The sequence below is a fragment of the Mobula hypostoma genome, chromosome 19 (assembly GCF_963921235.1).
Source record: "Mobula hypostoma chromosome 19, sMobHyp1.1, whole genome shotgun sequence".
Classification (NCBI taxonomy): Eukaryota; Metazoa; Chordata; class Chondrichthyes; order Myliobatiformes; family Myliobatidae; genus Mobula; species Mobula hypostoma.
In genome coordinates, this window is record NC_086115.1 from 10,685,389 (window position 1) to 10,700,697 (window position 15,309).

The window sequence follows — 15,309 nt, forward strand, 5'->3', positions numbered from 1 at the left end:
ATTCAGTCTGGGTAGCCTCCAACCCCTTGATATGAACATTGGTTTCTCTCTCCTGTTTTCTTCCCGCTAATTCTTCTCTCTTTTTCCACTCCCTATTCTGGTTACCCTCTCACCCCCTTCTCCTCCTCTCCCATGCTCATGACCTGCTCACCATCTCCTTCTGGTTCTTCTCTTCCTTCCCTTTCAAAGTTCAAAGTAAATTTATTATCAAAAGTACATATCTGTCACCATGTACAAAGCTGAGATTCATCTCCTTGCAGGCATTCACACCAAATACCTTTGTACAAAGAAACACAATAGAATCAATCAAAGACCACGCACACAACTAGGTGGACAAACGACCAATATGCAATGTGCATTCCTTGGTCTAATGTCCCCTCTTATCGGATTCCTTCTTCTTCAACCCTCCCACTTCCAACTTCTCACATCGGGGCCCCACCCACCTTCTTCCTCACCTGGACCAAGCTGTCACCTACCAGCTTGTACACCTTCCCGTCCCCCAACATGGACTCTGTACTCTTCCTTCTCAGTCCTGATGAGGGTCTTGGCCAGACAGGTCGACTGTTTATTCCTCTCCACAAGTGCTGTCTGACCTGCTGAGTTCCCAACGTCTCTGCTATCAGACCTTATTCAGATCTGATATGTTTGTATAAAGTCATCCCTTATTCTTCTAATCTTCGTGGAACACAGACACAAACTCTTTTGATAGAGCAGCCCTCTCATCCAAGGAATCAGACACACAAAGGAGATTGCAGATGCTACAGGTACAATGAAAACCCTGCTTACAACAAATAGGCACACGGGTTTAAATAACAGATAGAATATACAAGATGATGAAGAAGAAGAATACATGCGAAAACGAGACATTAGTGTGTGTAAAAAAAGACACAGTCAGAGACAAGTCCATAGTAGAACCAGAGGCAGTCATTTGGATTCCATTGCTGAGGTAAGGTTAGGGCTGTGCAGGCTGGTTCGAGCGGAGTAGCTGTTCCTGAACCTGGAGGGACTTCAGGGTTCAGTGCCTCCAGTGAGAAATGAGCATGGCCTGAAATGTGGCTGGAGGATCTCTGGCGAGAGGTGCTGCCTGCTTGAGTCAGCAGCTCCTGTAGATGCTGTCAGCGGTGGGCAGGGCTGTGCCTGTGATGGACTGCGCTGTGTCCACTACCCTTTGCACCGTTTCTATAGTTTCCACATCCTTCCTGTAGTGAGGTGACCAGAACTGAGCACAGTACTCCACGTGCAGTCTGACCAGGGTTCCTATATGGCTGCAACATTACCTCTTCGCTCTTGAACTCAATCCCACGGTTGATGAAGGCCAATGCACCGTATGCCTTGTTAACCACAGAGTCAACCTGTGCAACAGCTTTGAGTGTCCTATGGACTCAGACCCCAAGGTCCCTCTGATCCTCCACACCGCCAAAAGTCTTATCATTAATACTATATTCTGCCATCATATTTGACCTACCAAAATGAACCATCTCACACTTATCTGAGTTGAACTCCATCTGCCACTTCTCAGCCCAGTTTTGCATCTTATCGATGTCCCGCTGTAACCTCTGACAGCCCTCCACACTATTCACAACACCCCCAACCTTTGTGTCATCAGCAGATCTACTAACCCATCCCACTTCCTCATCTGAGTCATTTATAAAAATCACAAACAGTAGGGGTCCCAGAACAGATCCCTGAGGCACACCACTGGTCACCAGCCTCCATGCAGAATATGATCAGTCTACAACCACTCTTTGCCTACTGTGGGCAAGCCAGTTCTGGATCCACAAAGCAATGTCCCCTTGGATCCCATGCCTCCTTACTTTCTCAATAAGCCTTGCATGGGGTACCTTATCAAATGCCTTGCTGAAATCCATATACACTACATCTATGGCTCTACCTTCATCAATGTGTTTCGTCACATCCTCAAAAAATTTAATCAGGCTCGTAAGGCACGACCTGCCTTTGACAAAGCCATGCTGAATATTCCTAACACATTATGCCTCTCCAAATGTTCATAAATCCTGCATCTCTGGATCTTCTCCATCAACTTACCAACCACTGAAATAATACTCAGTGGTCTATAATTTCCTGGGCTAACTCTACTCTCTTCCTTGAATAAGGGAACAACATCCGCAACCCTCCAATCCTCCGGAACCTCTCCCATCCCCATTGATGATGCAAAGATCATTGCCAGAGGCTCAGCAATCTCCTCCCTTGCCTCCCATAGTAGCCTAGGGTACATCTCCTCCGGTCCCAGTGACTTATCCAACTTGATGCTTTCCAAAGGGTCCAGCACATCCTCATTCTTAATGTCTATATGCTCAAGCTTTTCAGTCTGCTGTAAGTCATCCCTACAATTGCTAAGGTCCTTTTCCATATGAATACTGAAGCAAAGTATTCATTAAGTACCTCCGCTATCTCCTCCAGTTCCATACACACTTCTCCACTGTCACACTTGATAGGTCCTATTCTCGCACATCTTATCCTCTTGCTCTTTACATACTTGTAGAATACTTTGGGGTTTTCCTTAATCCTGCTCACCAAGGCCTTCTCTACATTTCTTCTGTACATTTCCCTGAGAACCTCTGTTTCCAATTTATGCTTCCAAGCTCCTGCCTGATAGCTTCATATTTCCACTTACTCCATTTAAACGCTTTCCTAACTTGTCTGTTCCTATCACTCTCCAATGCTATGGTAAAAGAGATAGAATTGTGCTCGCCATCTCCAAAATGCTCTCCCACTGAGAGACTTGACACCTGACCAGGTTCATTTCCCAATACCAGATCAAATACAGCCTCTCCTCTTGTAAGCTTATCTACATATTGTGTCATGAACCTTCCTGAACACGCCTAACAAACTCCACCTAATCTAAACCCCTTGCTCTAGGAAGATGCCAATCAATAATTGGGAAATTAAAATCTCCTACCATGACAACCCTGTTATTATTACACCTTTCCAGAATCAGTCCTTGTTACTATTGGGTGGTCTATAAAAAACACCCAGTAGAGTTATTGACCTCTTCCTGTTCCTAACTTCCACCCACAGAGACTCAGTAGACAATCTCTCCATGACTTCCTCCTTTTCTGCAGCTGTGACGCTATCTCTGATCAACAGTGCCACACCCCCACCTCTTTTGCCTTCCTCCCTGTCTTTTCTGAAACATCTAAAACCTGGCACTCGAAGTAACCATTCCTGCCCCTAAGTTATTCAAGTCTCTGTAATGGCCACAACATCATAGCTCCAAGTACTGATCCATGCTTTAAGCTCATCCGCTTTGTTCATGATACTTCTTGCATTAAGATAGACATATCTCAAACCATTACAAATATAAAATACAAAATAATCGATTGCATAAGTATTCACCCCCTTCAAGTCAGTATTTAGTAGATGCACCTTTGGCAGCAATTACAGCCTTGAGTCTGTGTGGATAGGTCTCTATCGGCTTTGCACATCTGGACACTGCAATTTTTCTCCATTCTTTTTTTACAAATCTCAGGCTCTTTTAGATTGCATGGGAATCATGAGTGAACGGCCCTTTTCAAGTCCAGCCACAAATTCTCAATTTGGATTGAGGTCTGGACTCTGACTTGGCCACTCCATGACATTAGCTTTGTTGTTTTTAAGCCATTCCTCTGTATCACTGGCTTTGTGCTTTAGGCCATTGTCTTGCTGGAAAACAAATCTTCCCCTGCAAGTCTTGCAGACTGCATCAGGTTTTCCTCCAGGATTTCCCTGTATTTTGCTGCATTCATTTTACCCTCTACCTTCTCAAGCCTTCCAGGGCCTGCTGCAGTGAAGCATTCCCACAGCATGATGCAGCCACCACCATGCTTCATGATAGGGATGGTCTGTTTTTGATGATGTAAGGTGTTTGGCTAACGCCAAACATAGCAGTTAGTATGATAGCCAAAAAGCTCAATTTTGGTTTCATCAGACCCTAGAATGTTCTTCCAGCTGACTTGAGAGTCTTATGGCGATCTCCAGCTGAGATTTCATGTGAGTTTTTTTCAACAGTGGCTTTCTCTTTGCCATTCTCCCATGAAGCTGTGACTGGTGAAGCACCCGGGCAACAGTTGTTGTGTGCACAGTCTCTCCCATCTCAGCCACTAAAGCTTGTAACTCCACCAGAGTTGTCTCAGGTCTCTTGGTGGCCTTCCTCATTAATCCTCACTAGTTTGGCTACTAGTCTTGCACGCTCACTTAGTTTTTGAGGACAGCCTGCTCTAAGCAGATTTACAGCTGTGCCATATTCTTTCCAATTCTTGATGATTGATTTAACTGTACTCCAAGGGATATTCAGTGTCTTGGAAATTTTCTTGTATCCGTCTCCTGACTTGTGCTTTTCAATAACCTTTTCTCAGAGTAGCTTGGAGTGTTCTTTTGCCTTCATTGTATAGTTTTTTCCAGGATACTGACTCACCAGTAGTGAGTCAGAAACCAGTGAGAAACAAAACTGCTTCAACTATGGGATGTTTGTGGGCTTCCTTGTATGAACAGCTTGCTTCAGGTCCTTCCAGTCAAGGTTGTCAAGACTTTGGCTCGGCCATTCCAAAACACGAATTTTCTTCTTTTTAAACAATTCTGTTGTTGATGCACTCTTGTCTTTTGGATCATTGTCTTGTTGCATTACCTAACTTCTAGTAAGCTTCGGGTGACAGACTGCTACCCTGACATTCTCTTGTAAAATGTCTTGATACAATTTTGACTTCATTATTCCCTCAATGATTGCAAGTTTTCCAGGCGCTGAGGCAGCGAAGCAGCCCCAAACCCTGATGCTCCTTCCACCATGCCTCACAGTTGGGATGTGGTTTTGCTGTTAGTGTGCAGTGCCCTTTTCCCTCCAAACATAGTTCTGCTAAAATGTTCAATTTTTGTCTCATCTGTCCACAGAACATGTTCTTATGTTCTTATGTAGAACATTGTCCAGAAGCATTGTAGAACACCCGCGTGGTCTTTTGCAAACTTGAGACGTGCAGCAATGTTTTTTTGGAGCGCGGTAGTTTCCACCGAGATGTGCTTCCATGAACACCATTCCTGTTCAGTGTTTTTCTTATAGTGGACACAGGAGCAGAGACTTTGGCAAGTTCTAGAGATTTCTGCGGGTCTTTTGCTGTTACCCTTGAGTTCTTATTCCCCTCCTTCAGCATTGCACATTGTGCTCTTGGTGTGATCTTTGCAGGATGCCCACTCCTAGGGAGAGTAGCAACAGTACTGAGTTTCCTCCACTTGTAGACAATTTCTCTTATTGTGGACTGATGAACACTCAGTTCTTTAGAAATGCTTTTGTAGCCTTTTCCAGCTTCAGGCATCTCTACAATTCTTCTTCTAATGTCCCCCTGAAAGTTGTTTTGATCGCGGCATGGTGCACATAAACAGATCTTTCTTGAGGAGAGTACAATCCACATCTCCAATCTCATCTCATTGATTGGAACACCTGACTCCAAATAGCTTTTGTAGACGGCATTACCCCAGAATGTCACATACTTTTCCAACAAATACATGTAATATTAGATCACTTTTCTCAATAAATAAATGAACAAGTATAATGTTTTTCTGTTATTTATTTAATTGGGTTCTCTTTATCTAGTTTTAGAACGTACACGTTGATCTGATCACATTTTAGGTGATGTTTATGCAGAAAAAGAGAAAATTCTACTGGGTTCACAAACTTTCTAGCACCACTGTAAACAAACATCGGCAAGCAACCAATGTACAAAAGAAGATAAATTGTGCTGAGAACATGAGTTATAGAATCCTTGAGAGTGAAAAAATCAAAATAAAGTTCAAATTTATTATCAAAGTATGTGTATGTCACCATCTACCACCCTGAGATTCATTTCTTTGTGGGCACTCATAGTAGAACGAAGAAATACAACAGGATCAATGAAAAACTACACACAAAGGCAAACAAACAACCGATGTGCAAAATAAACAAACTGTGCAATACACACAAATAAATAATAATAATAATAAATAGTAAATCTATAATACTGAGAATGAGTTGTAGAGACCTTGAAAGAGACTCCATAGGTTGTGGAATCAGTTCAGTGTTGAGATGTGAAATGATCCCCTGCTGGTTAAGGAGCCTGATGGTTGAAGGGTAACAATTGTTCCTTAATCTGGTGATGTGAGACCTAAAGCTCCTGTACCTCCTCCTCGAAGGCAACAGCAAGAAGAGAGCCTGGCCTGGATGTTGGGGGTCCATGATGGTGGATGTTGCTTTCTGCTGACAGTGCTCCTTGTAGATGTACTCAGTGGTGGGGAGGGCTTTCCCTGTGATGGACTGGGCTGTATTCACCACTTTCTGCAGGCCTTTCCATTCCCGGGCATTGGTGTATCCATGAATGTAACCAGTCAGGATACTCCCCACAGTGCATCTATGGAAGTTTGTCAAAGCTTTCGCTGAAATGCCGAGTCTACACAAACCTCTAAGAAAGTAGAAAGAAACCCCCTTACACAAAAATGAAATTAATTTCATTGGCTGTGAGGTGCTTTGGAACTTCCTGAAATTGACGTGAAAGTGCATGCAAATCCATCCATACCCACAACTCAACAAAGCTCAGAGCTAGTATGAAAGCAGGAGCAACTTTGCAAAAGTCATTATAAATAGCTGAGACACTCACCAAACTGTGTGTGGTGGCCCTGGTGTGTTATGGCTATCTTCTCCTCTGTATATTTGTCTGCCTTCTCTTTCTTTCATATTTATTTTCTCTCCTGGATCTGGCCTTCAGTGTTTTGTCTCTCTTCTGGTCCCTGCAGCCACTGGCTTGCTTCCTTTGCCATTTTCTGGGCTTGTTTTGCAGTAGAACACACTGCTGTACAATGTCCCTTTCAACAAGCAAGGGCAGGTCTCAGCAGGAAGGTCAGGGGAATTAAAGGGGAAATAATTTGTGTCTGTCTTCCTGTGTAAGAACCACCATCAAATGGATCTTTTAGCCTGTTGATTTATCTCTAAATAGCTCTCAAACTGCTAGTTCCTTTGCTTACGAAATTTGCTTGTACTTTCCATAAAATTCCTGATGGGGAGGGAGGGAGAGACAGAGAGGGAGAGGGAGAGAAAGAGAGAGAGGAGAGAGAGAAAGAGAGAGAGAGAGGACAGAGAGAGAAGTGAGGAAGAGAGAGGGAGAGAAAGAAAAGAGAGAGAGAGAAGAGAGAGGAGAGAGACTTGTCCTTGATAAGTTCAGCTCATAATCCTGTTGGTTAATTTTTACTTCTGTGCAAGTGTGTTTGATTGGTTTAATTGAGGTTTTCAACTGGGAACTGGACGGAATGGAAAATATTGACTGTGGGAAAAAGGTAGAAGGAAACTGTTTTACAAGGAATTGGTTTAATATTGTTGTAGGTATCGAGATATGGTGAAAACAGTCTTGAAGACTGCTCATACAGATAAAATCATTACACAGTGCGTTGAGGTAGAACAAGGCAAAATAATAACAGAATGGAACGGCAACACGTACAAAATGCTGGAGGAGCTCAACAGGTCAGACAGCGTCTATGGACATGAACAAACAGTTGATGTTACAGGCCAAGACCCTTCATCAGGACAGGGAAAAAAGGGAGAAGAAGCCCAAATAAGAAGGCTGGGGGAGGGGGAGAAATACACTAGAAGGTGATAAGTGAAGTCAGGTGGGTGGGGGAGGCTGATAAAGTGAGAAGCTGGGAGGTGATAGGTGGAAACGGTAAAGGGCTGAAGAAGAAGGAATCTGATAGGAGAGGAGAGTGGACCATAAGAGAAGGAGGAGGAGGAGGGGACCCAGGGGATGGTGATAGACAGGTAGAGAAGAGGTAAGAGGCCAAAGTGGGGAATAGAAGACGAGGGAAAGAGGAAGGATTTTTTTTACCGGAAGGAGAAATCAATATTCATGCCATCAGGTTGGAGGCTACCCAGGGGGAATATAAGATGTTGGCTTCATTATGGCACAAGAGGAGGCCATGGTCTGACATGTTGGAACTGGAATGGGAATAGGAATTAAAATGTCAGGCCACTGGGAAGTTCTGCTTTTGGGAGATAGTGCGGAGGTGCTCGAGGAAGTGCCACACCCCCTCAAATTTTCAGCGGGTCTCACCAAGGTAAAGGAGGCCACGTTGAGAGCGCTGGATAGAATAGGCAACCCCAGCAGATTCGCAGTTGAAGTGTTGCCTCACCTGGAAAGACTGTTTGGGGCCCTGAGTGGAGGTGAGGGAGGAGGTGAACTAGTATGTGTGGCACTTTGGCTGCTTGCAGGGATAGGTGTGAGGAGGGAGATTTGTGGGGTGGGAAGAATGGACAAGGAAATCACAGAGGGAGCGATCCCTGTGGAAAATGGAGGGTGGTGTGGAGATAGAGGTGTGCTTGCTGGTAGGGTTCCTTTGGAGGTGGCGTAAATGTGGAGAATGATGTGCTGGATGCAGAGGCCCACGGAGGGGTAGGTAAAGACAAGAGGAACTGTTAAGGCAGTGGGCCGATGCGGTGAATGTGGATGTTTGGGAAATGGAGGAGATGCAAGTGAGGACAGCATCAATGGTGGAAGAAGGAAAACTCCGTTCTTCAAAGAAGGACATCTCTGATGTCCTGGAATGGAAAGCCTCATTCTGGAAACAGATGAGGCAGAGATGCAGGAACTGAGAAAAGGGAATAGCATTTGTACAGGAGACAGAGCGGGAAGATGTATAAACTCTAGTGATTAAACTGGACAAAGTGTAAAAGCTACAGAGAAAGTGTAGTGTAGATAAGCAATAGTGCAAGATTATAACAAGGTAGATTGTAGGACCAAAAGTCCCATTTATTGTACTAGAGAACCATTTAATAGTCTTATAACAGTGGGGTAGAAGCTGTGCTTGAGTCTGGTGATATGAGATTTCAGGCTTTTGTATCTTCTGTCCGAGGGAAGAGAGGATGTCTGGGGTTGGTGAAGTCTTTGATTATGTTTGGTTGCTTTTCTGATGCAGTCTTTGGAAGCCAGGCTGGTTTCTGCGATGTGCTGCTCTCGTTGTGAGTGAACAGACCAAATTGCCTCTTTCCATGATGTGACTGTTCTATGTTCCAGTGTCTGACAGGTGGACAAAGGTATTGTTTCTGACCACAGGTTTCATTCACCGCAAGGACGTCCATAAGACCATAAGACATAGGAGCAGAATTAGGCCACACGGACCATCAAGTCTGCTCCACCAATCCATCCTGGCTGAACTGTTATCCTTCTCGATCCCGTTCTCCTGCTTTCTCTCCGTTCATAACCTTTGATGCCCTGACTAATCAAGAACCTATCAACCTCTGCTTTAAACACACTCAACAAATTGGCCTCCACATCCATCCGTGACGATGAGTTCCACAGAACCTTGAGGTCCTCCTCATCCTTCAAGAATATCAACAGTAAAGCGACAATCCACCTGGTACAGGGTCTCAGTGGGTCAAGCAGCATCTGTGGGGGAAAAGCTTGAAATCCAAACCCTGCATCAGCTGATCCAATGCTGCTCGACCCGCTGAGCTCCTCATTGAGTCATAGAGCACTACGGTACAGAAACATGCCCTTCAGCCCATCCTGTCTGTGCCAACCTGTTCTGCCTAGCCCCATCAACCTACACCTGGACCATAGCCCTCCATACCCCCCTCATCCATGTATCTATCCAGACTTCTCTCAAATGTTACAACTGAACCAGCCTCCACCACTTCCATCTGCAGGTCGTTCCATACTCTCACTACCCTCTAGGTGGAGAAGTTCCCCTTCAGGTTCCCCTAAAACATTTCACCTTTCGCCCTAAACCTATAACCTCTAACCGATAGATTGCTGCTTCAGGTTCCAACACCTGCTGATTCTTGTGAGAGCAAGCCTTGGGTCTGGTTGCCTTAAGTTAGTCCACTGTTCTCTCCCTAACCTTCGCCACGCCAGCCTCCTCCATCTCAGTGTTCTGTCCTAGTCGCCCCGTTACAGGAAAATGTGGAAGCTTCAGAGACAGTGCATGGGGGATTTACCAGGATAGTGTCTGGATTTGAGAGGAAAGGTTGAGCAAAGGTTGGAACAGAGATGAGAGGTGACCTGATAGAGGTGTACAAGATGATAAGAGACATAGGGTAGAGTGGACAGCCACAGAGTTGTTTCTCCAGGACGGTGTTATTTAACACCAGAGGGCATAACTGGAGGAAAGTATAGGGGTGATGTCAGAGAAAGTTTTTTACACACAGAGTGGTGGGTGCATGGTCAGGGGTGGTAGTAGAGGCAGATACATTAGAAAATTTAGGACACCTTTAGATAGGCACATGGATGAGAAAAACAGAGGGTGTGTGGGAGGGAAGTTTTATCTTGATATTAGAGTACGTTCAAATGTTGGCACCACCTTGTGGGCCAAAGTGCCTGTACTGTGCTGTTCCATGTGTCCTCTGCCCTTTGCCTCTGCGGCTCATTAGCAGCTGTGTGGTGTAATCCACCAGCTCTGGAAGAGCTTGCTGGGGCTCGTGGGCAGTGTCGGTGCAGGCAAAAGGGGTTGGCAACATTCGGGTTGGGATTCTGCCTCAGGTCTGAGAGTGGAGGGAGTAGATAGTATAAGGAGGGGAGGGGAAAGGGTGATATAGAGTGGTTATTAGATGCAGGGTTGGTCTCTGTACCACCCTCTCCCCACCTTATCCTGCCTATCTTCTTGCCCCACTTGCAGTCCTGATCTAAAATGTCGATACTTTATTTCGCGCCCCCCCCCAATTGCCCCACTGGCACTGTTTGACCTGCTGAGCTCCTCCAGCAGATTATTATTCCAGATTCTGGCATCTGCTGCTTCTTGCATCTGTTCAAACATTCTTCACCGGCTGCAGAGATTTCAAGACATTTTGACGCCTTGAAATCTAAAATGTAAGTTTTCCTTTCTGTTAAAGTTGTCATTACAACTCCTATGCAGCTCAGCACAACATGGAAACCACTGTCCCCTTCCATGGACTATGACTGCACTTCTCGCTGTCTCAGGAGAGCAGCCAGCATGGTCAAAGACCCACCCATCCCGAGCATTCTCTCTTCTTCTCTTTTCCATCAGGCATAAGATACCAAAGCCTGAAAGCATGTACCACCAGGCTCAAGGATAGCCACTGTTGTCAGACTCTTGAATGGATCTCTTGAGCAATAGATGGATTCTTGGACTCACAATCACCATGTCATGATGTGCACTTTACCGTTTAACTGCACGGACCTTTTTCGATCACTTTTACAACTTACTCTGCACTCTGTTATTGTTTTTCATTGGTCTATCTCAATGCACTGGGAAATAACTTGATCTGTGTGAACAATATGCAAGAGAAGCTTTTCACTCTAGCTTGGTACGTGTAACAATAATACACCAATTCAAATACCAAGGTCCCCTTCTATACTGTTGTTTTTAGATTCTTGAATGATAAGATGGGCCCTAGATTTCACAGTCTCGTGTGTTGTGACCTCGTACTTCAATCGTCTGCTGGCACTGCACTTTTTCTGCAACTGATAAACTTTATTCTGCACTCTGTGTTGTTTTGCCTTGTTCTACCTTAATGCACTGTGTATGAACAGTATGCAAGACAAGCCTGGTACATTTGCCAGTAATAAACCAATACTTGCTTTATTCAGAATCTGTTTCACATTGCCATTTGAAGCTTTTCTGAATGTCAGACAAGTGATGTGCATCCCTGACAGTGGTTTTATTTATTCCAGATCGGTACAGCTCAATGGTCGCCTGTTGTCGACGGTCGACGACGAGACACTTCCTGATTTAAGGCCAAGAACTCTACGAGCTGGGAGGATCGTGGTGATCCCACCTCTCTCCATCGGATTCTACGTGGTAAAGAATGCAAACGCTCCCTCCTGCAAGTTTCGGTAGCCGTGTGGCTGGGAGACTGAGACCCTACCTCTGTGTCCTGCAGTGATGTTAAAACCAACAACACCAAAAAAAAATCAGCAGCTGACTGTTTCCATCCCTCCCGGAAGCTCATCTGAACCCAAGACTTTGGATTCCTCTCAAGACTGGCACCACAGCCTTTGCCCAGCCTTCCTCCTGTCGTTCGGAGTTGGTTCTGCTGGTTGAGTTCAGCTCACGTCCTCCAGAGCACTAACATTCTCAGTGATGCTGCAAGATTGAAGGAACCGTTATCAACATGGCATCATTTGGACAATGCCTCAGTCCACAGATCTCCACTGAGGCTCAAGCATCTTCAGTGTTCAAATTCAAGTTTATTGTCATTACTCCATACACATGTATACAGCTAAATGAAACACTGTTCCTAAGGGGCCAAGGTGAAAATAACAGTACATATAGTTACAATCCAGTACGGACAATCACAAATAATATTAGCACAAGCCCCTGAGTGGCAGGGCCTGAAGATTGATGGTGCATGGGAAGTTGTCCTGGAGCCACGTTTCTGTAAGAAAAAGCACGTAGCAGTTCCTCATCTCGTGCTGGGTCAGTTGTAGACAAATAGTAGTCAGCTTGTCTTCCAGAGAGCGAACATCAGAGAGCAGATTAGCCTTTAACCCAGCATGGATTCCAGCGTGCTTGCTGCACTTCTGTTTTCTCAAACACTTTTTCCAATGCCTCCTCTACGGGGTGGCTGTAACAGGTGAACCCACAGTATGAGGGCATGGTCCATGCAATAACCCAAGTCTACGCAGCTCCTTTGCCGTCAGTCTTGCTAATGAACTGGACTTACAAAATTTTGTATTACTAATGTCCAATGGGGTCATTCGAATGTAGGAACAACATTTAAGGCAAGCAGTTACACCTTTTGTTGGACCCAGAGAGGCCTCTATGAATAAGCACACCACATCTTACTGAACTACAGGAAGAGTTAGTTATCGTCCCGGTAACTCAAATCTAAACTTGCCTGGAATCTCATCCAAGCATGCAAATGGTCGGTCCGTGTGAACGGAATAAATCTGCAGGTGTCTGATCAGCTTCTATTAGCCATCCTGATGATTTCATGGGTCCAGGTGTTTGACCAGCATTTATTGATCCTCCCTTAACGTCCCCGAATGAAGAAGCCTAATAGGTCGTTTCACAGGGGAGCTACCTGAAGCTTGTACCATCCAATCCTGTGATAAGGAGAGGAAGAAGAACCCTCCTGCCCACTGACCAGTGTTGAAGCATTAGCGCAAAAGGTGACTGACCCAGGCAGGGGCGTAACTGATGGTCACTTACCCTTGGCTCAGATACAGAGGGTGGATGCCCCGTTGTTATCAGCAAACCCCGTTTGCAAATGGAGGCAGCTGATGGCACAGATTTGAAATCATTGACTTAAACACACACACACATTGTCCAATCATCCATCCAGTAGCTTGACCAGATCCAGGGTCGTCAACCATCCCTCTTCCTCCACACATGTCGCCTGATCCACTGAGTTTTTAATTTTTCTTTATTTATTTAGAGACACAACGCAGTAAGAGGCCTTCTGACCCAGCGAGCCCAATTACATCCACATGACCAATTAACCTACTGGCCCCTATGTCTTTGGAATGTGGGAGGAAACCAGAGCACTTGGAGGAAATGTATGTGGTCACGGGGAGAAAGTACCCTTTCAGGTAGTGGCAGGAATTGTAACAGTGTTACGCCAATCACTGCTCTACTGTATCCAGATTCCAACTTCTCTTGTGTCTCTGTCCAATAGTTTATATTTGCCTGTAATGACTTGCAAGTTAATGCAGTACGGGAAGAGATAAATGTGCTCCATTGAGCTGATGTAAAAGCTCTCCTTTTTCAAGAACTCTGATAATCTGATATCCAATTGATCAACAATCCCAAAGGCACAAGAAGTCGCAGATGCTGGAATCTGGACCAGCAAACAATCTGCTGGAGGAATTCAGCAGTTCAGGCAGCATATGTGGGTCTGCTGGTGGAAAGAATGATCAGTATTTTGAGTCAATGCCCTACATTAGGGCTGAGGACGGAGAGGGGGAATAATCAGTACTAAAGAGAAGAGAGAGAGGTTTGAGACAGGGTCTGGAAGATGGTAGGTGGCCGAGGTGGGGTGATAGGATGATGTGGGGCATGGTAGCAAAGTGGTTAGCATAACGCTTTACGATGCCAATAAGAGTGGCTCAATTCCTGCTTCTGTCTGTAAGGAGTCTGAATGATTTCCCTGTGACTACATGGGTCTCGGCCCAAAATGTCGACTGTACCTCTTCTGATGCTGCCTGGCCTGCGCTGTCTGTAAGAAGTCTGCACGATTTCCCTGTGACTACATGGGTTTTCTTGGGTTTCCTTTCACATCCCAACGTGATACAGTTAGGGTTAGTAAGCTGTGGGCACAATATGTTGGCATTGCAAGCATGGCAATGCTTGAGGGCTGTCCCCAGCACATCCACAGACTGGCGCAAATGACACATTTCACTGTATGTTTCAATATACATGTGACAAGTAAAACTAATCTCATCATAAATGGAGGTAGGAGGGGGATTGGGAAGGGTGGGTGGTGGGTGACAAGTGGCAGGTGAGTTTTGGGTGAAGGTATCGATCTGACTCAGTCTGAAATCTGAGTGTGAGTGGGATCCAGACTGAAGGTGAGAAGGGAAGCCAAATGTAGAGCTAGGAACGTGGACAGGTTTGCAGCCAGTGCTGAGGTGCATTTCAGATGTACAAATCGATTCAAGCTGAAATTCACTGGGTCCTATTTCCCAATCTCTTTAAACTCACCAGGGCTGATTTTCCTGTTCCCTGTAAGCTCACCAGGTTCGATGGAAAATTCATTGAACTATTGTAATAAATAGTTTTAAAAGATATTTTTAACGCATCGCTTTACAGCGCTAGCCAGTGATCACCATTGGGGGTAGAATTCCCACTGCCGTCTGTAAGAAGTTTGTACATTCTCCCCCGGGACTGCCTGGGTTTCCTCCAGGAGCTCAGTTTTACTTCTATGCTCCAAAGGCACACGGGTTAGAGTCAAATGACTTGCAGGCATGTCACGCTGGCTCCAGAACCGGAAGCGTGGCAACACTTGCACAAACCTCACTGTTTTGACTTGACACAAGCAACGCATTTCACTATACGTTTCAATGTACGTGACAAATAAAGCTAATCTTTTATCTTTTAAGCAAAATTAAACTCATCAGAATGAAGCCTGACAGTCCACAGGATCTGCCAGACCAGCACCACCTTAGTCCTGAGGGTCCCGGATTACTGGAATTTTCCTGTCAATCCAATACAGGGTCCCAGACCTGAAACGCTGGCTGTTTCTTTCTCCACAGATGCCGTCTGACCTGCTGAGTATTTTTCCCCCAGCGTCTCCCCTTTTGGTTTCTAATTCTTTCCTGCTTCCCACTTGGCTCTCTCAGAAGTTCCTTTTTACCCCATTTTTTACACCTGGTGGTGGACAACGAATGGGATTTCCTAGGCCTG

The 15,309-nt window shown here is 45.2% G+C and overlaps 1 protein-coding gene across 1 annotated transcript in view; it reads left to right on the forward strand.

Moving 5' to 3' along the window:
- hpse2 (heparanase 2) overlaps positions 1-14,314 on the forward strand; it is a 480,230-nt gene extending 465,916 nt beyond the window's left edge. The window contains exon 12 of the mRNA XM_063072085.1: positions 11,637-14,314. Coding sequence (XP_062928155.1) covers positions 11,637-11,802 — 166 coding nt within the window. The 3' untranslated portion in view covers positions 11,803-14,314. The remainder of the gene's footprint in view (positions 1-11,636) is intronic.
- The last annotated feature ends 995 nt before the right edge of the window (positions 14,315-15,309 follow it).